This window comes from Phalacrocorax aristotelis, chromosome 1 (genome assembly GCF_949628215.1).
Source record: "Phalacrocorax aristotelis chromosome 1, bGulAri2.1, whole genome shotgun sequence".
NCBI lineage: Eukaryota > Metazoa > Chordata > Aves > Suliformes > Phalacrocoracidae > Phalacrocorax > Phalacrocorax aristotelis.
Genome location: NC_134276.1, coordinates 71539230 through 71561565, shown reverse-complemented (window position 1 = coordinate 71561565; position 22336 = coordinate 71539230). Strand labels below are relative to the sequence as shown.

Sequence of the window (22336 nt, the reverse complement as noted above, 5' to 3'; positions counted from 1 at the left end):
AAGAGGATAAGGCAACAGAGTGGCAGGAGAACGTTAGATGGGAGAGGGTGCGTGGAGGTGGTGGCAGAGTAGAAGCAGCTAAAGGGTAAGCCGTGTTGAAGGACAGCAAGTGAAAGACAATTCAGAAGGAGCACAAATTCACTGTATGGCAAAAAGCTGATCAGAAAAAGGTACAGTACTTCAGTGAGTCTGAAAATGTTGTTCAAGTAAGAATTTTTTGGTAAAAAAGTGAAAGACACAATGTAATCAGAACAGACATCACTCCAGAAATGGGATAAGAGTAAAAAGTCAGTACAAAGGAAAAGAACAGCTGCAGGAAATGTTCTTTTGAGAATATGGAGTCACTGGAAATAGGAAACTGATGTTGAGTGTGATTTGTGCAGGTTAGGAAGCTGTTGTCATGGTCCTCACAGCCAATGCAGTTCAACTAGTGGCAAGACAAAGGCCATAAGGCGTAAATAGGAAACACAGGCTGTTTCCTATAACCTTTATCAGATATGAAGTGGCAATTTTAGTGGGAGAGCTTGAATGTTGTTGAAAGGAGATGGTGTAGGAAAGCAAGACAAAAAGGTAAATTGTCAGCCTTGGCTTAAGAAAATGTGCCAGAAGAAAGTAGACAGCAGAGAACAAGCTGTAACAAGAACTTGTAAGAGCAAGGCTAGCAAGGGAAGCAATAGCACGGAGGAAACTTCCAAAACACCATTAGTACACACCTGAGAGGTGAGCGCTCAGTCCCCACATGCAGACAAGAAAAGCACACGTTGTTAAGAGTGACATTTAGCTGCCACAGTGAAAGCAAAGCTGACAGTAATGAGAAGGCGAAGGAAAGATGAAAGGCTCTTGGCTAGACTTTTCCTGTCAGAGAAAAGCGAGGCTGTACCAACACAGATCTAAGTCTCAATTCCCAGAATTATTTTGAGACAAATTAGCTTGGTTCAGGAAAACTGGGGAGGAAAAAAGAAAAGCAGATGTTCAGATCAGATAGAAATTCTAATGGCTGTCAGCAAAAGGTCAGTTACTCTGGGTAATGCTGTATTGCAGACTCAAGAATTTTCTAACTGCATCTTCCACTTTGAAGTTTGTTTTATTTGCATTTCTTCTCAACAGGCGTTTTGCCTACAACATTCAGTATCTTTAGAAATCAAAACACATTGTAAATGGCAATACACATCCAGAAATGAGACAGGTCGCATTTCATCCACTGAAGCGATGAAAATTTCATCAAAAACAAAGCATTCTTTGGTTAAATAAGAACGGCAGTTCAACCTACCTGTGCTTAAATCCTGTAAATGCATTATGTTTGCACAAAGTAATGTGCAAGCTTTAGTCTCACCTAGCAAGAAGTGAGAACCCAGGTTTAGAACTTTGTCTTCCTTTTTTCAGCAAGTACGCAGACATGACTAAATGCATCTCTTAAATATTGCAAAACCACAGTTAAAGTTTTAAATAATACACATTGTGCAACAAATGTTTTTGGGGAAGCTACAGAAATAACTAAAATACAGAACACAGAAATAAATTACACATCGGCAGTTGAAATGCTTAATAAATTCATAACGGCTTATTAACACCTTTTCTAAAAATGCTTCTTTGATCTAATAATTAAAGCACAACAAATAAATAGGATTTTTGCTATTGGCTTGAACTGAAGCAAGATCAGACCCTTTACACTCTCAAGGAGCTATGATTTTATGATGGTATCTCAGTAACATTCTGTGGGTTAAAAGCTTTAACAAACATCACTTACCACGTGATGACCACTATCACCAGAGACACTTGTCAGTTTGAACAAAAATTGGAACTAGTATATAATAACGTAAAGCCCAAGTAAGCAAACTACCATCTGCTTTTTTTTTTCCTCCAGAAAATTCCATTTAAAACCTGCAGGTCATATTTTTCATTAATTTCTACAGGTTTTCAAGGACTTTGATAGCAGCTATTCCTTGGGGGAAGGAAGCATGAAATGAGAACAGGTGATTTAAGACGGCATTTCTTCATGAAGCCCCTTTTGTCACTTTACATGCCACTGCCATTTCATGTTTTGAGGTTCTGCCAAGAGCCTCACGGCAGATCCATATAGAAAAACTTCTTGATGAATGTGTCAATGTACAATGCAGAAGCTACTCCAATTAATCAAGGTGTGCAAGGGAGACAGCCTATAGCAAGTAGGGTATTGTAAATTCAAAAACTTTCTTAGTGCACACTAACATCTTAAGCAGTTAAAGCTCTACTAAACGTTGATACAACCCCTTACTGCTTTAAGGCAAGAGTGTTAATAAGTGAACAGATAGGACATAGGACCTTGTCACTGTTACCAGGCTGTCCAAGGATGTAGGTGAAATTGAGAGTATAGTAACAGCAGCATTTCTAAAATTCTTCCTGTCTTCTTCTTCAGCTTGTTTAAACATTAAGCTTGTACACTGGACTTGCTTAATCTCTGTGTGTGTGTGTGTTTTTAGGTGGGGGAGAGAATAGGCAGTTCCGGTTTCTCTGGGAATAGCAATGAACTGCAATAATGAAACATGTAATTAAAGTTGCACAGAAACGTCAGCCTCGTGGAGGTTCCCTCGCAGGGTCTACTGCTCTGCCTGTTGAACACAGTTTTAAAAGTCCTATTAGTCCTAATGGGGAAAGTATCAAGTCCAGAGTGGACAAAGCTGTCCATGGCAAAACAATACAAATTGAGAATTTCACTTGATGGTACTCCACAAATCTGTACAGGATGGGCTGTTTTGTTTCAGTACTACACATTGCAAGATTCGGGGGCAAACTCAAATGGGAAAATGCTGCTCATCTGCCAAGAAAAAAAGAAAAGGAAATGGATTCCGGCAGGACACTTCCTCCTTTTGCAGAATTACCTCTGCAAAAGATCAGCACTGCTAACAGAGTCCCTGGCAATGAGACAAGGAAAAAAAACTACTTACAAATGTCTAAACAATTTTTTTCCTCCGCATTTGTCTTTGATTCTTACAGAATGTCAGGAATGGTAGTGATCCCTAGAGCCTTGAACTTGCCCAAGGGCTAAGTGGCCCCAGGTAGTTAAACCAGCATGGTGCCCTGCTCTGCTGCGGGAATGACTGCCTCTCTCCATGCCTGAACCAAAACAAGCTCAGCTCCACTTAATTGGCTTCCAGCTTGTCACAGCTCAGGCAGCTGCCTCTGAGCTCTCTCCGGGGATTAACCTGTACAAGCTCAGGTCACTCGCCCAGTGACCCAGGCTCCTCCTCAGCCCAGCTGTGGTACGGGCTCGTGTCCAGAGCTCAGATGCCTTCCCAGGGATGCTGGAAGACTTTTCCCACAGACACAGAGACCCCATCTCAATGGGCCTCTCTCTTGACAGGGAGAATAGCTCTATAATTTGCAAACTGTAATGACTTGGCTGGTTAGCCACAGGACCTTTCCTTCTGTGATACCCTTAGGAAGTGCAGAGTAAATTTACCAGGACACATAGAGAAAGGGCTGAAGGTGAATAACACTCTTTTCGTATTATCACGAGATGCTTATTCGTAATGTGTTTGCAACAAATTTTGTGCTTTCCACACTAGGAAAATTAGTTTTTCATGGCCTGGAATATCTTTATGCTTCTTGGAAGAACAGATTAATGAACAAGCCCTTTAAAACTGGGTGAGGAAGCACAGTTAAGGGACTGGCTCCACCCTTAGGTGAGATAGTGATGGTTTACAAAGATCAGTTGCACAAATGAGTTAAAAATAAAGCAGTGGCTGGAGAAGGGATGCAAAAAAATTGGGACTACAAGCTGTTAAGAATATTTTTCCTGTCTTGTAGCAGGAACAGCCTAGCTGAGAACATTTACTTAAATTCTTCTTATGAGAATATTTATACTTGTATTGGGATAATCCTTGTAGGGCTGATTTGGTTTGGGCCCTTAATGTGTTTAACCAGCTTTGTGTCAGTGAGAGATGAGGTATACTGGAGTCGGGTTGTTTGAGCTGCTTGCATCTTTTCTACTAAAAGAGGGAATTTCCACTCAATTTCCAAATATATACCAGATTAGATAATTAGGGAAGAGCACATGTAGAAAATATAAGTTAGCAAATGAGGACAGCTTTAGCAAAATATTTTTTTAAAATGTAAATATCTAAATTTGCAGCTATTAAGTTTATCTTAGAGTACTTACAAATCAAGGGAGACCAAGCAGCAGTAATACCTCCACAGTGCATACAGGGTTCTGAGTAGGCAATTTGCTTTTTCTGTAAATCAGAACATTATATTTAGCACATACTATAGGTTTCCTGTGGGTGCAGAGCAATAAAAGTCAAAACAAACAGATACAAAGCATTTTTAAGCAGCATTCAAGATGATGCATTGCGTGTTTGAAATGACACATTTGTACATTGCAGGGTAGGGCTAGTATCCACCTCTCCTTTATAATTTGAAAGTCTGCGTTGGTTTATTTTCACTCTGCTCCATGTGAGATGGGGCTATTTTGAAGCCTTTTGGGAAAAAAAAATCACTGTAAAGTAACCATCCAGCATGAAATTTTAAAAGTGTTTGGAAAGGAAACTCAGAAGATCTCTATCTTGAAGCCCATTCAATTATCCTTTACTTGGAACTGCTTTTAAATACTCTTCTACTGCAATGGCAGAAACTTCTCCATACCAGCTTTGGAGCCAAATGTGCTCAATGTTCATTTTCATGAAGAACCACTCATAGCTGCGAGGCCACTTTCTTACCACTGGGTGCCTGGAAGGACAAAGAGAAGAAAAAAATTTAAAAGATGTGCCAAAGCATATGCACAGCCTGCTTTTTAATGCAGCCTCGTGCGCTCAGACAAAGTGAAACCTGAGACCTGAGAACTGCCACCATTCATCTTTTTTGCTCTCCCTTGCAATAAGGTTTATGACCTTCCACACCCCATCTGCTGAGAACTGCAACGGAGGCAGCCAGCGAACATCACCCTCCCCCAGTGCAGAACCCTATCGCTAAAGACAGATGTTGTTTGGTCTCTGAGTAAGTGAAAAACAATTAGAGGAGATTCTCTGAACCTGTGTCAGGGCTGTGCCTGTATTTGTTCAAAGGAAACAGCGTTCTGAAAATACTGTGTCTTTGGTAGCAGTTGTGGTACGGCAGGAGAGCCAATAAAACTGGCTAGCAGGCAGAGCACAGCCTCTTCGAGCTGTTGCCTGCTAGAGCCTTCTCATCCTCTGTTTCTGTCTCATTTCCTGGGCCTGCCCTTACAGCTAGCTCGAAGAGACACTCCCCGCCAGCAATACTGGATGCAGACATACAGTCCCCAAGCCCCCGTGAGAGCATCTGCAGAGGATGCTGTGGGATGCTCGGCAGCAGTGCACAGAACAGATACAACAGCTGGAGCTACAGCGTTCACGGGAGCATGGGGGGAAGCGGTGCAAGTCAGGGCAGAGTTTTCCCAGTGCCACTCTGCCTCTGGAGAGGAGATGGTTGGTTTGGCAACCTCTGGGTTGAGCTGGGGTTTCCACCATTTTCTGCGTTGTCCCTTTGAGTGCCCACGACTGGCACTGGGAAGTGGCTCCAGTGGCTGCTGGTGTTGGATGGGGTGAGCCCTGGCAGCCCTCAGTGTCGGTCTAGCTTTTGCTCCCTGACAGTGGAGCATCCACTGCCTAGGTGCTGGTGGACTCTGGCCCGTGCAGTAATCTCATTTCTGCAAAGTTTGCAAAAAACTGAGAGGTGTGAGACCCACCTAGGGTTTGGGCTTTTCTTGCCTGTTATTCTGAAGACCCACTGGAGGGCACAGGGCACACCCTGGGTGTGCGTGTATGTGTCAGGGTTGTGCTTAACAGCTGTTCAAAGGACACTGTTCTCTAAGTATTATGGCTTTGGTACAGTTGTTCTGGTATGTCAGGAGAGGCAATAAAACCCATACGCTCCAGCCTGCAAACAGGCATGCGCTCAAAGGCAGCAGAGCTCTGCTCCATCTCTGAGTAGGGGGCTGTGGCTAAAGAGCACTACCTGTCTTAAGGTGAGGAAGAATCATTAAAGTTAACAAATACACCCTGGATTTAAGGAATCTCTCCTCAGAGCCAGGTGAAACATTTTTATAATCCCCAGATTATAAATCATATGCCTTACCAGAATTCAACACCGCCTAACTGCGTTTCCATATTTTACTACCTCAAGAGTTAAAAAGAGGTCACACAGCTCTGCCTGTTGTTCCCAGCCACACAGGAGCCAACGTGCTTCGTGGCCCCAAAGTAAAGGTCAGGCTTGTTACTTCTCACATTTTCTGTGCCAAACGGCCACATCTGTATATTTGTCTCAAACCTGTGAGTTACTCTGTACTATGTGCCTGTTACATACAGACCTGGAAAACATTGCTTGCTTGGCAAATTCCACTTCCTCCGGAGGCACTGTGACCATCTGTCCCGTAAGAGTCAGCCTGGCACACCTTGGATCCTCTGGATCAATTACATTTTTTCTGTGCACAGAGAAAAATGCTCATGTGTAATAGCTTGGTTTCTTTGTTAAGTGTTTTGGAGAAATACAAATTCCTGCTCGCATATAAAAAGCTGAAATATTTTGTCAAGCCTTGCAGATCTTTTCTACATCCAGCTGTAACATTTGGAGGGGCTCTTGAAGGAGTACTCACCTGAAAGAGATCTCTGCTGTAAAGATTTGCTTAGTCTTAATTTATGCTCTTAAAAAGTGGATTATGACATATGCACATACATCAAACGTGAAATATATGACGTGTGTACAGACCTCAATTCAAGTTCGGAAGAGAACTAGTGAGATGGTCAGTCTGTGTCTATGCCTACCAAATAAGCACGCATACATGTATTTGTGTGTAAAACGTAGGGTCTTTTCCTTGTGCCTATCCTAGAAACTCAATCCCTGTTCATTTTTAGTGATTTTTCAACTGCTTTACCCCAAAGAGACAAGTAAGACCTATTAAACAAATTCTCCAACTGCGTTCATCCTCCAGACAAAGCCAGGGAAGGTACTTGTTGCTTTTTGGCTCTTTCTGTACAGTAATAATAAATAAATCCCATTAGTAGCTGTGGGGCAATTGCTGACCCTGATATATACAATACAAGGATATAAATCATAAGTAAATTGACCAGTCACAAAAAAACCCCACCAACATTGTATGAAATAACTGCAAAGGCCTGATCCTGGCAAGTGCTGAGCAGCCCCAAGTCCCATTGCCAGCAGTTTGAGACTGCTCAGCCTCTCACCGGACTGTCTCCCCACATAAGAACATAAGCCCAAAAAACTACAGTAGGAAAAGACGACTGCATTTCTCCTTCTCTGTGTTTTAATTTGAAGCAGCAAATCACAGTAAATTACATCTCATGTGTGTGCTTAAAGATCTTGGCTTGAGCCCTTTAGCCTTAACTGCGTGCAACCTGCAATGCTGTGATTTTTGTTATAATTCTCAATATGTGTTTTTTGCGTGCAGGAAACATAAGGGCATCCTCCTGCAGCTAATTTAATACCTGCAGATTCCCTGCAGATGGTTATGAAAGACTGTGAAGCTCACTGGACAAAGTATCTGCTTCTATAGATAGACCAATGAAAAGGGATACGCAAGGAAGTATAGCAGGCTGATTGATACTCAGCTATGTCCAGTAAGCACTTGGCACTGTCTGTAGCCTGAGTTCCAAAGAGCCATTTCCAGTCACATCTTCTCTGGGATGTTTTTTCAGCATCCTGTTCACTCTGGAGCAGCAGTTGTCTGAAGGGGGTGTTCAGCTCCATGACCTCTGGACAAACTCCACTTGTACACATGTACTCTTTTTCCTCTACCACGCTTTCTGCATGGGAGGAAGGGCAGCTGCCAAAGATCAAGCTCAAACTTTCTGTTCACATCAATAAATAATGATCAAATTTTCTCTAAATGAATGGTGTTATGAGTACCTGAAAATCTGCATTCCCTACGCTGGCACTGGGTTTATTTCTATCAGTGTGTGTTCAGAGTATAAACTTGTCTACATGGTCACCCTGGCTCGCTGTAGATCCTCAGTGCTAACTCCTACAGCATGCTGAAGATGCAGTTTCACAGCTGGCTGACAGTGGCCTGAGAGCATCCTGTCCCTAAGCAGCATAGCTCCATGCCCTGGGGACACCCATAGCCCCTGGCATTTCTTTTGCACAGGCTTTGGGCATTCAATGTCCACGGCCCAACAAGAAGCTCACCTACCAAAACACAAATAAATATAGGCAAATACAGCACATGCAGCTGTAGAGAGAAGAGCTGAATCCCACAAAGGGTATCAGCCAAGGGTCTGCACGTCCAGCGGCCAGAGCAGTGAAGAACCACACTCTTCCAACTCTTGGACCAGATAGCAGAGTCTTAAAGTCCATTTGAAGTGATCCCCTGATCTATTGTTATCTGTTGTGCTTAATCTTAATACTGTATCAACACCCTCTACATACCTTTATGTATTTACCTACATGATTCTTAAAAATGTGGAAGGGAAGGGACTTCTCACCAGCAAAATTTTAGTTCAGAAGACTGCTTTAAACTAATAACTGTGTATCTGTGTGTATGAAACCATTTCTAACGCAGCCTAACAGTATCGTAAAACAAGTGAAGAGCTGGGAAAAGCAGGTGTATTTGCAAGTGCCTTTCTTGGGTATAGCTCCTAGAGTAAGATGCTGTTAATTACCTTCAGAGAGGAATTAAAAAGGGATTTTATTAAAGGAAGTCTGCATTTCAGAGTGGATCACAGTGACAAATTGACAAATTTGGGTGAGATCAGGAGCAGGAGCAGTGAGAGATTTTGGTCTCATACCTTCTCAGATTACTATTATTTGACCTTTTTGTGTAAGTACATGCCTATTCTGAAAGTCTACTTGCTGATTTTGAGTAGGCAATAGACCTGGCATTGCTATGGTTAAGCAGTGAATCTTGCCTGCCTTTGCTGAGACGGTTTTGCCTGATAGGACTAGTGTCAGATGTGACTCTTCCCCAATTTACCGGAAAAACTACTCTCCACGTATTTGGCTGACAACAAAACCCCCACTCTGTACATCCATATCTGGAATGGTTTTATTTCTCTTTTTTTTTTTTCCTTGGCTCCTTCTTCTGTTTGCAGTTTTCTCTATGTTCTCATGAGTCAGGGTGTTACGCTGATCAACACACAGAATACTATCTCCCCAGTAAAAGTTACTCAAACTGAATTTTGCACATTGGAATAATATTCTGGAGGGTCAGTTTGTTTTTCTGGGAAATGAGGCAAACGCATTATTTGTTGAGATTATGTTAGATGAAGTTTTGGAAGAGCTGAACAGAACAATGATATATTTGAGTTCAGTACGCTGTGTTATTACTTTGTTGGCTTTGCTTTCAGCTCTGCGTGTTATCATAGGTTTTCTGTTTCAGAATAGTAACCTGTATTCTAACGTTACATTAGCATTAGGATTTTCTTTATCAAAGGAGCCCTTCATATTCTGAAGTAAATCTGTTTCTGCATGGGTTTTGGCATAGTGTTTCCCTCATAATGTGCAATTACTTTTATGCTTTTTAAACCATCAAAAATCACTAAGCTTAACAGCTACCACTTCTGACTCCATTGTGATCAGGCAGGTCTTGAGTTTTCAGTGGTGGTAGCAGTGCAACTAATGTAAATGCAGGCTTTGCTTCCTAGGAGTAAAGGGATATAATCAGGGATATAGTTCATATTTTTACTGAAGGTAACAAAGGGATACCAGGGATAAACAGGTATATTTACTAAAATATTCCTCCCTCGCATCTGTAGAGGTCTAGTCACGCATTCACTAGTCACTTCTTGCCTTCTGTATAAATAAACACATATTCAACTCTCAGTCCTTGGGCTCCTTTTATCTTCGCTGGCACAAGAAGAAGTAGGCGCGGAGGAGCAGCTCTATGTAACTCTTGTGGACTGCTGACTGGGGCGAGGGGGAGGCAGAGCCGGGGGAGAGGTGGCATGCCGGCGACACCGTCTCTCTGTCGAGGAAACCCGAGGTGGCTTCGCAGGCCCTGTCTTTACCAGAATCAGGTCCTCTGTCTCCCTGGAGTGGATTTCATGAAGGCTATGATAAAATATGAACTGAGGAGGAGAGAAAGCAGGGAACTGTGGAAGGAGACCAAGCGATAGGGAGCACATTTATTTTTTTATGCTTATGTAAAATACATACACCTTGTTGCAGAAATTGAGGGAAGCCAGATTAAAATGGAAGAAGATTCAGTTTATGCGTTTTGTAAGAACACAGTGCTTTACGAGAGATTATCTTAATTATTCATCTGATTTGTGAAGAGAGAAGAATTCATTGTCTCCGTTCCTTTGCTTATGGTGAGCGAACTAGGTATGCAGAGTTTGACCCGGTCCAGGCAGTTGTCTCTTCCAAGCACGTGAGATGAGGACATGAGCTGCATTCACTTACAAAGGTGCCAGCTTTACTGAGCTTAAGGAGAAGTCAGAGTCCAAGTGAAATATGTTTCCCAACAGCAATGCAATGCTACGAAGTGCACTGCTGATGAACACGTCCCACTTATTTTAACTGCGTACCACTTCCGCATGTTCTGGGTCATGGTTCAAGAGTGATTCAGAGTGAAGAGTGCCACCTACTCATTAAATTGTTTACTACAATAGCCATCTCTTGGATTTTAATTAGAAGGTTCCTATATAACACCTAGCCAAGTCCAGACCTGATGAACCCAATGCAGTTATATTGACACACAAGGTGATGATATTGGGACTTGTTAGAATTCCCTTTTGCAGTTGAGATCTCTGCTTTGACTGACGCTGCTCTGTCTCCCAGTTTCTGACTAAAAGAATCCCTGAGCACTATCTTCATTCTCAGCCTCTGCAGCCAATTAGTGAGGTGAAACAGATCAGCAGTAAAGGCAAAACAGGAGTTTGGGAGGCACCTGGGAAGGAGAGCCAGGTATCCCAAGACAGAATTGGTCGGAGGAAGGTGGGAGGGTTCAGTAATGCTCTAGGGACTGGGGGAGGAAGCAGGGGTCTATGGAGAGGAATCTCCTTCCCCAGCCTCCTTTTCCTACAGAGGAGCTTCCGCCCCTCTCCTCCAGCCCCCTGAGGAGCGAGGACCTTCCATCCCCCCTGTCAGGATTCATAAACCCTCCCCATCACCCTTGAACACAGTTCTCCCTGCCCAGGAAGAAAGCACTGCTTTTACCCATCTATTTATTGAGCAGAATGGAAACAAAGTTGGGAAAGAGCTTTCTCCTGTTGCAGAAAAGGAGAACCAGAGAGCCAAGAAGAAAGCCCCAGAGAACAGTTTTTGTACTTTTTTTCTGCTTTAAAGCATGCAGCTCATGTGTGGCATAAGGACAATGACTGTCTCCACACATCCTAACCTCCCTATAGCAGCAGCAGCAGCAGCCATACAAAGCCATGCAATTAGGAGGTGGGGACTCGCTGCTGGAACAGCACATCCCTGCCACCTCCCACAGATGGAAGGTAGGCACCCTGACATGCTGTGCAGGGCTCCTGTTCACCCAGCATCAAACTGGGTATGAGGTGAAGACTCAGTTGTGTATACAATACATCATGGGAATTTTTGTCCCCTAAAATCTACAGAAAGGAAGGGAGGAAATGCTATATCCTCGGAGAATTACTGTAAAGTTCTTACAATTTTGACTCATAAATGTCATTTATTTTGAAAAGCAAGTTATCCTCCTCATACATTTCATTTGCTCACCACTAACTACCAGAGTCTCTGAAGCAGAAAGAATGTGTTGGTGCTGCTAATCTACGTGGCATGAACGTCAAACAAAATCTCTGCTGAAAGCAATTTCATAATCTGAAAAGCTGTTGCTGGCCTGCAGCTGCATACGGCTGGGCAGTTTTGCCCTGCCCTGCTCTGATTTTGACAAGAATTTCTTTATCAGCTGTGTTTGAGAGGCAGCAAAGATCATTAAAAGACATTCTGTTCTGAATCTGAAGTCAGGCTTGGGAGCTGAAGAGCATTGGTACAATGGTGTTCTGCATCTAAGTAAGCCTGTATTCATAGTATACCTGGTTTTGTGTTTCAAATAATTTCACTTTTCCTACAAGATAATCCTTCCAATGATGTTTCAATTAGAATTTGTTAAATGAAGTCAGTCTGTTTATCTGTCTTCATTGACAATAACAACTCATTTCTTTAGCTGAACTCTATGTTTCAGACAGGAAACTTTTATATAGTTTAACCATAGAAAATTCACAGGGAAAAAAAAAGAATCACAGCATCAACTATTTCTGTAAACAGAGTCACAGAAACACGTACTACTTCACTAGAAAGGGATTTTGGGAAGTTGGTTATTTAAGAATACAGGAAAAAATAGTAATTTAGAGCTATATTGTGTGCATTGGGTCATGATGATACTAGGTTTCATATTTGACTTTCTAATTTGGGACCTTCCTGATTTTTTTAAATACAGATTCCTCAGGAACAGCTACTGACATAATTATTTGCATAGGACTAAAAAGGGCCAGTATAAATACCAGAACTAGAAAAGTGTCTGTGCCACAGCACCAGGAGGCGGATCTCAAAAATTGAGGGATGTCTGGATTCAGCCTTTGTCTTCTGCGTGCGTCATTTCTCTTTGTGTGAAGAAGATGCAGCGCCAAGTTTCTGTGTTATATTCATCCTCATATTAACAGACAGTGACTCTACAAACCCAGAGGCAGCTATACGTTGGATGGCCAACTGGCATCTCAAAAGTTGTGTCTGCCACCCTTGGCAGGCTTATCGTCTCCCAGGACTGCCCAGGAATGAAGTCGGCAGTTTATGCATGCTGCCGATCCACCATGCAGCGGGGACCATAACCCACCAAATTACTCTCCTCTTCCTGTGGAGGAGATGGAGATGGTCAGCGCTTCCCATCAGCCTTTTCAATGCAGAGTTCAAGAAAGCTATGGAGACAGCTTACATCTGCTGTAGATGTGTGCCTGGTCATGCCAATCTGCTACCTCAAGCAGTAGATGAACATGGTGGGTAAAATGGCTCTAATGGAGCCACCCCTAATGCAGGTCATAAACCAGGAGAGGAATCGAGACCCTCAAAATCACTCGCAGTCTGCAGTGTGGATTTGAAAAACCATCCGCCAAACTAATAACAAAGGAAAACCAACCGGTAGACTGCCCCCAAAGCTCGCTGCTTTTCTTTCTTTTTCCCTTGTGTGAAAACCAGTTCATGGCAGCCGTGTAACTGCTCCTTCTCTAAGAAAGCTGCACTTGGTCCCTAAGAATGTGCTGAACCTGATGTCAAGGAGGCGACACACGCTTAAAATTAATTGCCTGTTTTCCAGACTGCAGCTGTAACGAGGCAGACCCAGGAGCTTACTTGGAAAGAGAGATCCTCTGAGCAGCCTGTGTGTTGGGAAACGAGTTTAGAACAATAGCTGCTCTATTCTTTAATGTCGGGCTCGGTCTTGGCCCCTCTGAAAGCTGTAAGAATGGGACTCAATCTTTACAGCTTGTCTGCGGCATAGACATGCCAGCTTAGCCTATTTATAGCTCTGAACCATTTAATTTTTCTTGCCTCTATTGTCCATTTATCAGCCTTCAGATAGGATGCAGTGTAGTTACTAACGAATGCTTTCTGTAGCCTGGCCATCAGGGAGCCTTCTCACAGAAGTGCAGCCCATCTCCCTCTGGGAAATGGTGATCTCTAGGTCAGAGATGAGGAATCCAGAATGTAGCTGTAACATTATAGTGTTTTGCAATTAGTGCCTATTAAGATGCATCACAGCTCTCTTTCTTTCATTATTAAATGTTATTTCTCTTATTAGTTTAGGCTTTTCAAAATTTCTCTCCAGCTGATTAAATATTAAGGCTGTAGCACCAAAAAGGCTACTCTGTATTCCTCACATCCCTGAAAGTGAAAATATTTATTGTCAAGGTTTGGAACTCGAGTCTGTTCTGAAACAAAGCAAATGAAATTCACTACCAAATAAATTTAATATCAAACTGATGTACACACACACAAGTCACTTGATACTCATTATATACAAGACTATTGAAATGTCAGCTATGTTTTCTTTCTAAAGGCCAGAGATTTCTTTTGCGTTCAATAGGTCAGAAGCATTTTTCAGGAGAGTGCCAAATACTCCCAGGAGCATTGACTACAGGCATCGACCAGCTTTCATATTTATTTTAATTTTTGCAACTCAGAGTAGGTTAATAATGAAATTCTAATAAAATTCCACATTAAAACAAGCTACAAATACATTGCTTGGCATACAAGGACATGAACTTTCTCACGTACAGCATTATTCATTTAGCTATTTTGTATAATTATTTTGAAGCCAAAACAATTAATGATGCCCTTGCCCAAGAGAACTTCTGGTATTAAAACCATCTATAAATGTCACTTTCTTTTGTGAAGGGAACCCCACAGATACTGTCTTAATACTAGCAGGACCTGAGGTGTCTCAGAGTAAAAGGTCTTGCCTCTCACGTAATGTGAGTAAAGAAGTGGAAGAAACCTGCTATACAAAGCCCGAGCCACCACATAAAGCTCTGCACTAAGGATGCTACGCGCTGTTTGCATGGCACAGCCTGGCTATCTCAGCAGGCTGAGCGCACCCCGAAGGGAGGCTTGGGCTGCCCGCAGCAGAGGTAGCAAGCTGGCTGCGTTACCAGCAGCACATCCAGGGCTGCAGGCAGTGCTGGGGACAGACAACCCCAAGCACTGGCAGCACGGCCCGGACACGCTGCTTGTTTTCTTCACCACTGTGCTGCCCACAGAAGCCCTTTTTGTGGGGTAACGGTAGGATGCTGTACAGGGCTGCAGTCTAAGATGTTGCTAGTTTAAAATTGAAAAATCACTCACGGGTTGCTAGTTTAAAATGTAAATTCATTTCTGACCCTGGTTTCAGAGGGAAGGGGAAGAAGGAAGTTTAAGTCCCAGTGCCCACATGCGTCCTGGCTGTGAGACAGCCTCGAAGCTTGCTCACATTTTCCTAGCTATCATCAAAAACACAAACTGCAGCTCAACAAATACCCCAGCTTTTCATTCTCCATATCGCTTCCTCTTTGCACTAATGCCAGCCAACATCTGTTCCAGATGAGAACTCCAGAAGTAATGAAAAACAAACTGAATGTAAGAACAAAATAAATAATGCGAGGAGTGCTGATCAGACTCTGAATCTGTGTACTCAATTCAGTAGTAAGCTCGATATTTAGAGTATGGTTACATGCTAAAATAAGGATGTCCTATTTTCCTCCACCTTCTCCTTTCCCCTCTCTTTTGCACTCCTCTGGCTCTTGGGGAGCTGATTCAAGTTACTAACCCAGCAGGAATCTAATCCAGAAAAAAAAAAATAGGAAGAGGTTTCTGCTCGGTTACTGAGCTAAAATAGGCCCACCATATGGTTAGCTGGAGGGGGTGGGACTGCATGGCCAGGAGCAGCAGCGGCCATGGGAAGAAAAGGACTAGCAGAAAATGTATTTCTCATCATTGGATTGATTTTCTTCAGATTTGTGTTTCAACTCAGGGTCAGGCAAAGCCCAGAGCTGAAGTGAGAGAGAAGGATGTGGGACACTATGCGACTGGTGGTATGGTGGGAGAGCAGGGGTGTGGCCACCAGCAATTTGTTTGGCCTAAGCCGCCTTGGAAATCCAGGTTTAGCTCCTTGGCGGCACCCAGAAAGCTCTTCTCGCCAGAGAGCACGGTCTCAGGCTGCGGAGGGAACTAGAGAGTTGGGTGGCAGAATCCAGGTTGCCCTGGCTGCAAGATAAACATTCTGGCACACGGAAGCCAAGGGCAGGGGTCTGGTTTAGAGATTAACAGTTATTTAAGAGAAAGACAGCAAATAAATATTCTCAGAGGGTTGTGATATATATGAATGTAATATTTCTATAAATCACGCAGCATTTGTCTTTTATTGGTGAATCGGCACTTTCCAAACAGGTAAATCAGGCGGTGACGTTGCTCAAACATAAAAGGCAAAGACTTTCAAGAGTGGATGTTTAAAGTCAGGGATGAAAGGCCACACTTAAGTGCCTAAATGGGTGTGTAGTTTTCAGAAGTGCTCAACACCAGCAGTTATCACCAATGGAAGCTGCTCTGAGTCTTGAGCCTCTGAAAACAGGGCATTGGGTAGGTGCGAGGACATCGGGCTTAACATTTTTAAGCCCTTGGTCTCAATATTCAGCTCATTATTTGATTGAACAGAAATGCTTAGAAAGCAGTAATAAGTTCCATTAGCCTGTTACGAAATAACTGATACAGGTACTTAAATTTGAAATGATTAATTCAAAATATTTAATGAAATAATTTTAAGGAACAAGCAGAACTATTCTGGTCTTAACTTCACCACTCTGTTGACCTTCTCAAGCATTCAAGATTGAATTACCTTAACAAACGCTGCGATAGAAGATTCCTATTAGGGGTTCGACATTGCAAGAGGAAGCCATGTTTTCCTTTCCTTGGGAATGGGATGTCAGCCTGAAATCACTCGTATGGCTTAGGACTAAGAAACATCTCATTTTGCCACCGTATAACTCTTAAGAAAACAGAGAGTATGTTCTGGAGGCAAATACAGACAAGCACAACAGTAACATGCTTCATATCAGCCACTCACTGTTCTTTCCAGTGCTGTTCTCAGGTGGCAGGCTTGAGAGGAGGGATGATACCCAAGGCAATCCCCAGCCGGGGAAATCTGGGCTCCAGTCCTTAAGATAAACCTCTCCACCCCCAAAGACGACCTTAAGTTTGGGTAAAAACTTCCAAACCTGTTTCTTTCTGAAGCAGCCTGTAATTTCCAGTTCTTCTCTCTCTCTCTCCTTGGAATATCAGCTAAGATCTGCTTTGGTAATGGAGTCCTGTCTGACACAGTTTCGGCATCATGTACCTCGTCATGTAAAGAGGCCTTTGGAAATAACGCTTCACACAAGGGTGACCCAGCCAAGTTTGCCACATGTTTGACTGTAAACAAACATATGGCAGAGATACGTCTTTTTCAAGGAGACCAGCTTGTAGGGGAAAACTGAATCAACTTCGACTTTACATACATACATTTTACACACATAAAGCTTCACTGATTTGGAGTTATTCATTGTACATTTGATTAGGAAGGAAGAAGTCACCCCACTGCTATCTCCATAGAGACAAACCTGGGGCTGGCTGTAGATCAGTAAACATCAGACCTGGCTTCCTTTATGTGGGGGATCGTTTACTGACTCTTTATGATACACAAGGTGCCAAAAATTTGTGAAGATATCATATTCAATCATACCCCTGGAGGAGCTGGTAATTAGGCTGAGCAGCATGGTCCTGAGCATGTAACTTGTGAACTGAGAGCCTGAGATCCCCTTACAGACATGGGAGAGCTAAAGTCATGTCAAGGCCATCAGCAGAGCCTCCAGATCTGTTCAGCAGAGCAAGGGTGTCTGCTTTACCGTGACTTCGACAGCCCTTGAAACAACATGACTCTACTGACTAGATCTCCACGGCCTATAATGGGATCTTGAATACCTAGATTTTATCTGGCACCTCCAAGAAGAAATTAAAATTTAGATATGTTAATGTGCGAGCTGAAAACCACTCCAGATGCTGATGCTACAATATGCTTCAATGACAGTTCTGCTTTTCTTTACCATGCTTTACTGGGGCAACTTACTGCAAAATAAAGCTAAGGAGAAGCTTGTAGCTGATGGTGAGAGTGAAAAATAAACGCAGGGCTTTGAAGGTGGGGACCCAGCATTTTGTTCTGACTCTGTTCTCACTGACGGTGATAGGCAGCTACCACCTAGCTAGTAGGCAGATAAAACTCTGTTACCTGCAGAAATTTCCGTCTGCTTCTGGCAGGGTCAGAGAAGCCACGGGATTCTTCAGGAGATCTGCCACAGTGTTATCCTTCGGCGTCACGTAGAAGAAAGGGATTCCAGTGCTGTTATTGACGGGACCGTCACTGAGAAGTAAACAGTTCCCATAGGGCATACCTTGGATCTGCAAAATCCAAATAAGCAACCAGTTACATTTTTGCACATAGATGGCTTACAATGTCAGGGATCCCCTCAAGGGCACTACCAGAGAGGACAGCAACCCCTATTTTCTCAGTCTCCCACCTTCTGTTGTCATCATGAGACAGACCTTCTTCTAAATTTGATCTATCATGGATCTCCCCTCTATTTCTTCTTTCCAGTCCTGTCCATGACACTATAGAGAACATTTTCTTTTCAACTGACCTTAAAGGATCTACCAAATTAAAAATGTTTAAGTGCATTAAAATCAATGCCCTCAGCGTCAAGAAATGTTTACTCTATAACAGTGCTGATACCTTTTCTCATACCCAAAAGGAAACAGAGCCTACTGTAGCCTTGATTCAGCCTGCTTTTTATGCTAATTTTGCCTCCCCTTTCAACCTTGATTTGCAATGTGATCGCATCCATTTGCCAAGAGAGAGGGAAAGGCGTTTTAGCTAGAGCTGTGTTTAAAGTCAAGCTGGATGTCAGCTCAGCTGCCTGGGCAGGAACCTCAGCTATGGGGAGGGGCTCGGCCACCGAGCCAGCCCAAGCAAACCTTCCTCTCACGTCACAGGAGGGACACCAGGGAGACAAGTTTTCGAAAAGTTTTCTGCCGTACACTGACCTGCGTACACACAGTGGATGTAACGCATGCGAAAATGTCCTTGGCCAGTAGTGACACACATTAGTATTCTCCAAAAGGATTTATACTCCTACTGTGCTTTTCATCCCATTATAAATTGCAATGACAGATACCTAATGAATTACTATTTTTTTCATGTCTTCAGATATCTCTTTCCTCATGGTCAATTAGATGCTAAATAGTAAAATTATCAGTCAGTACATTAATTCAATGTAACTGATAAATCTTTTACAGCAAAATCAAATTAAGTATGAACAGTTAATAAGAAAACCCTGGATGATGTTATTACCTGAATTGCATGGTTTCTGATTTTTAATGTTTATATGCCTTTAAAATTGTAATGCTTATAAATGGTCCTTTTTAGCATTCCTTAGAAGGAATGCTTTAATGAAGCTACATAACTTAGGAACTAAAAATACTTGTTTATTATTAAGATTTAAGATGTAGAAAAAAAAATAGTAGCTATCAGTAATATTGCGGGACATGTTTCCATCACGTAAAATGCTCAGTCTGTCATCCCTGGTTAACGTTACAGTGGATTCTCAAAAAGAACTGGGATCATGGGCAGCATGGCTCACCATCCACAGCAGCAACACCCCTCTCATCCAATTCCAAATTTCATTATGAATTCTGTATTACTTCTGTGTTGTAACTAGAGACAGCTAACCGCACACCACATTACGGCTGTAATTCCACCGAGGGTTTCGGGCGAGACCATAAACCAGAAGCATTACGATCATATGATTTGATAGGATTTCTGACAAACTGATGTAGAATTACAGGGCTCTTGTGTGTACGTATATATTTATTTAATGGCTTTTTCTTTAACCTGTTGCTTTCTATTTCACAATAACATAAACTGCCACTAACTCAGCCAAGTTTTCTGCAGATTCACGTGCTTCTAACTCTTGTCTGTTTTTTAAATTTTACGTTAATCAATCTGTGAATACTTTCCAGAAAAAGTTAAAGCTCTGTTTTCGCTTTTTCTCTTTTTCTTTTCTCTGAGTGGTATTGGCTGCTGTGCCTAATTCCAACTTTCCATTTTAAGAAAAGGGGAATATTTTAAAGCTGGAAAAAAATAACGACCCTGATTCTCCAGTGCAGCCCTGCTATTTTGCTTAACGCTCCCGACAGAGAAATCGTCCTTTAAGCTGGTATAGCTGCGGGACGGACAGGTTTGGTGGTAGCCCGCAGGCTCTCCTCCTCCTCCTCCTCCTCCTCCTCCTCCTCCTCCTCGGGGAGGCAGGGCGGGCTGGCGCCCCGCTGACCCCACGGGGGCCGGGCGCGGCAGCGTGGCCTGGTTCTGCCTTCCAGATTTTGCTTTTTCTGTGCCTCTCTGGTGTGGCTCTTTCAGCCTGCCCCCGGCGCCGTTCTGCAAACACGACTTCTCCTCCTAGAAAGATTTTTTTACTATTTCCTCCGCGCATTCGGTGGCCGCTGCCGGGCGCTGCTGACGGCGGGACGCACCCGCTATTACCGACACGGCAACGCGTGACCGCGGCAGCCCGCAGGCGTGGGACACCCTACCTTTCCTTGCGCGGCCCGCGTAGCCACGAAGCCCCAGGTGTTGTAGCGGGCGAGGAAGCGGGCGGTGCCGGGGCGGCCCGGCGCCCCGCCGCCCTCCCGTCGGTAGGAGAACATGCGGGAGGGGGCGGCCCCCTGCCCCGACCGCCGCGCCGCCGGCCCGGAGCCCAGGGCCGCGTCCTCCCGGTAAGCCGAGACCGGGTAGCTCTGCTTCCAGAGGCCGCCCGCCTCCTCCAGCAGCGCGGGGAGGGTCTCCTCGGTGGAGGAACTGTGCAGCTCCTCCGCCGCCGCGCCCCCCTCCTCGGGCAGCGGCCAGGACACCGAGCTGACCACCACGTACCCGCCCGCGCCGCCCCACAGCACAGCCGCCAGCAGCCACCGCCACCACCACCACCGCCGCCGCTGCCCCGCCGACATCTTGTGCGGCAGGGCCCGCGCCGCGCCGCTCTCGCAGCACCCTCCTGCGGCCGCCGCCCGCCCCGCAGCGCCCCGGGAGCCACGAATACTCGCAACAGCCCCGATCGGTTCGTTCCCCCCTCCCCCCAACCCCGTGCGGCTAGGGTAAGGCGCAGCGCCGGCTCTGCCCACGCCTGTCGGCGACACCCGTGGGGGACAGCCACCCGCGGCGTGGGCTCGCCAGAGGGAGCAGCTGGGGTGGAACTCGGCCCCTCCCGGCTCGCCGGCCACTCAGGGCAGAGCCCGGGAAGTGGGGCGCGCTGCGGGTTTACCCTGTGTTTGCATGTCCTTTGCTGGGGACTTGGGAGGTTGCTGGGCTGTCTCCGTCAGGTGTTTCATTAAATAATTCTCCATATGTACTTCCTGTGCAAAACCAGGTACATGAAACCACTGGGGCGGAGGCGGTGCGATCTCTCCATTTATTAGAGAAGAGAGAATCCACGAGGGATCGTGCCCGTGTTAATGCTCCCGTTGCAGGGAATGCTTCGTTTGGGCACCGGGGTTGAGCAACAGCAAGACCCCAAGTCCTAGGAAAGCAGACCTCATTAGTTGTGGTGCTCGTGGGATTTGCTTTGACATGTAAGTACGCGGAGCTGCTATTAAATTCTGTGTTTCCCAGGCAAGGTTTTAATTAGGCAAAGATTTGAATGTATATTTGAGTTTGTATCAATGGCCCTCTTTAGTAGAGGCGCTTTTGCAGCCGTGCTCGTTTTCTGTTCTTGGCGGTAGACTCCTTCAGTGTGGCAATGCAAACTTGTGATTCTTTAAAACATATGCTTGTAAACTTTCATTGCATTCATGCAAATTATTTAAGGAGTACAGGTTCAATGGGAGATGGGGAGGAATGAATCTCACAGAAGCCTTTGCTTTTCACACGGTTATCACATCCACCTGATCGACCTTGCCTTTCCATAGCTGTGAAGAACAGATCACAAGGTCCGGCTGCTGGTATGGTTTCTGCTTAATTGCTCCATGAGGATATGCTGCATATTTAATCTAGAATATAAACTTTTTTAAATACAAGTGGACTGAAACCCTGAGTATTTTCAGTTTATATTTTTTCCTAGACTCCTTTTTTTTTATCTTCACCCTAAGAAATCTGAAGGAATTATGAAAATGGGTATAATGGGCCTTAAGGCCCAAATGAATTTTTCAGACAGAGTATGTAGTTTCGCCAAAAAACTTAGCAAAATTGAATACATGACTACCTTTTCGTTTAGCATGTGGCCCTGTCTACATCTGCTGTAATACCACCCTTTTGAATATTGATTCCTACTTCAGTGCTTCAGCTGAGACAGAAGAATGTAGATGCAAGTGGAAAATAAATGCAGATTTCCAAAACCAAAATGAGTGAAAGCTTGCTAGGGTCCTGACAACTGCTTTTCTTTAGGTCAGGAAATGTCCCTTTTTAAAATAATCAAGCAGTTGTCCCTTCTTGAAATAATGACCAGGCCCAGTCAACTCCCTGCAGACAAGCTCTTCACAAATACTTAAAAACCCAATTCCTTGGTGTTTCAGGGAATTTCCCCATGTTATCCGATGCCTGTGAGAGACAATTTCATCCTCTGTATTTACTATTCAATAAAAATTTATGCCAGGGTTTCTCTTTATAAAGTCTTTTGCTTGTACTTTGCTTATAGAACAAGTTCAAACAACCTAGTTTCTGACATAGACAAATGAATAACATTATACACAACCTATTACATTTCAGTTAATAGAATAATTATATGTGAGATATTGACTCTTGTATCCTGCAGAAATGGGAAACAAAGCAGGAATTTTTAAAGAAACAGGAATTAGCACTAAGTTCTAGATGCAATAAATACCAATT

General features: G+C 43.9%; 1 protein-coding gene and 1 long non-coding RNA gene across 4 annotated transcripts; one reads left to right on the top strand and one right to left on the bottom strand.

Moving 5' to 3' along the window:
* Positions 1–1065: 1065 nt before the first annotated feature.
* CREG2 (cellular repressor of E1A stimulated genes 2) lies at positions 1066–20497 on the bottom strand. 3 transcript variants are annotated; one of them, XR_012660557.1, is made up of 5 exons: positions 20053–20497; positions 17696–17865; positions 6302–6415; positions 4139–4704; positions 1066–2794 (listed from the first exon to the last, which is right to left on the bottom strand). XR_012660557.1 is itself a non-coding variant. In XM_075092628.1 (4 exons), the coding sequence occupies exons 1-4, from the start codon at positions 20464–20466 to the stop codon at positions 4557–4559; spliced, it is 846 nt and encodes a 281-aa protein (XP_074948729.1). In that variant the 5' UTR covers positions 20467–20497; the 3' UTR covers positions 1066–4556. The 3 variants fall into 3 exon arrangements, 1 of the variants encoding a protein (XP_074948729.1); XR_012660558.1 differs by having other exon boundaries at positions 1066–2588; XM_075092628.1 differs by having other exon boundaries at positions 1066–4704.
* Positions 20415–22105, top strand: LOC142057157 (uncharacterized). Its single transcript, XR_012660559.1, has 2 exons — positions 20415–20573; positions 20883–22105. It is a non-coding gene; the product is annotated as an uncharacterized LOC142057157 (long non-coding RNA).
* Positions 22106–22336: the final 231 nt, after the last annotated feature.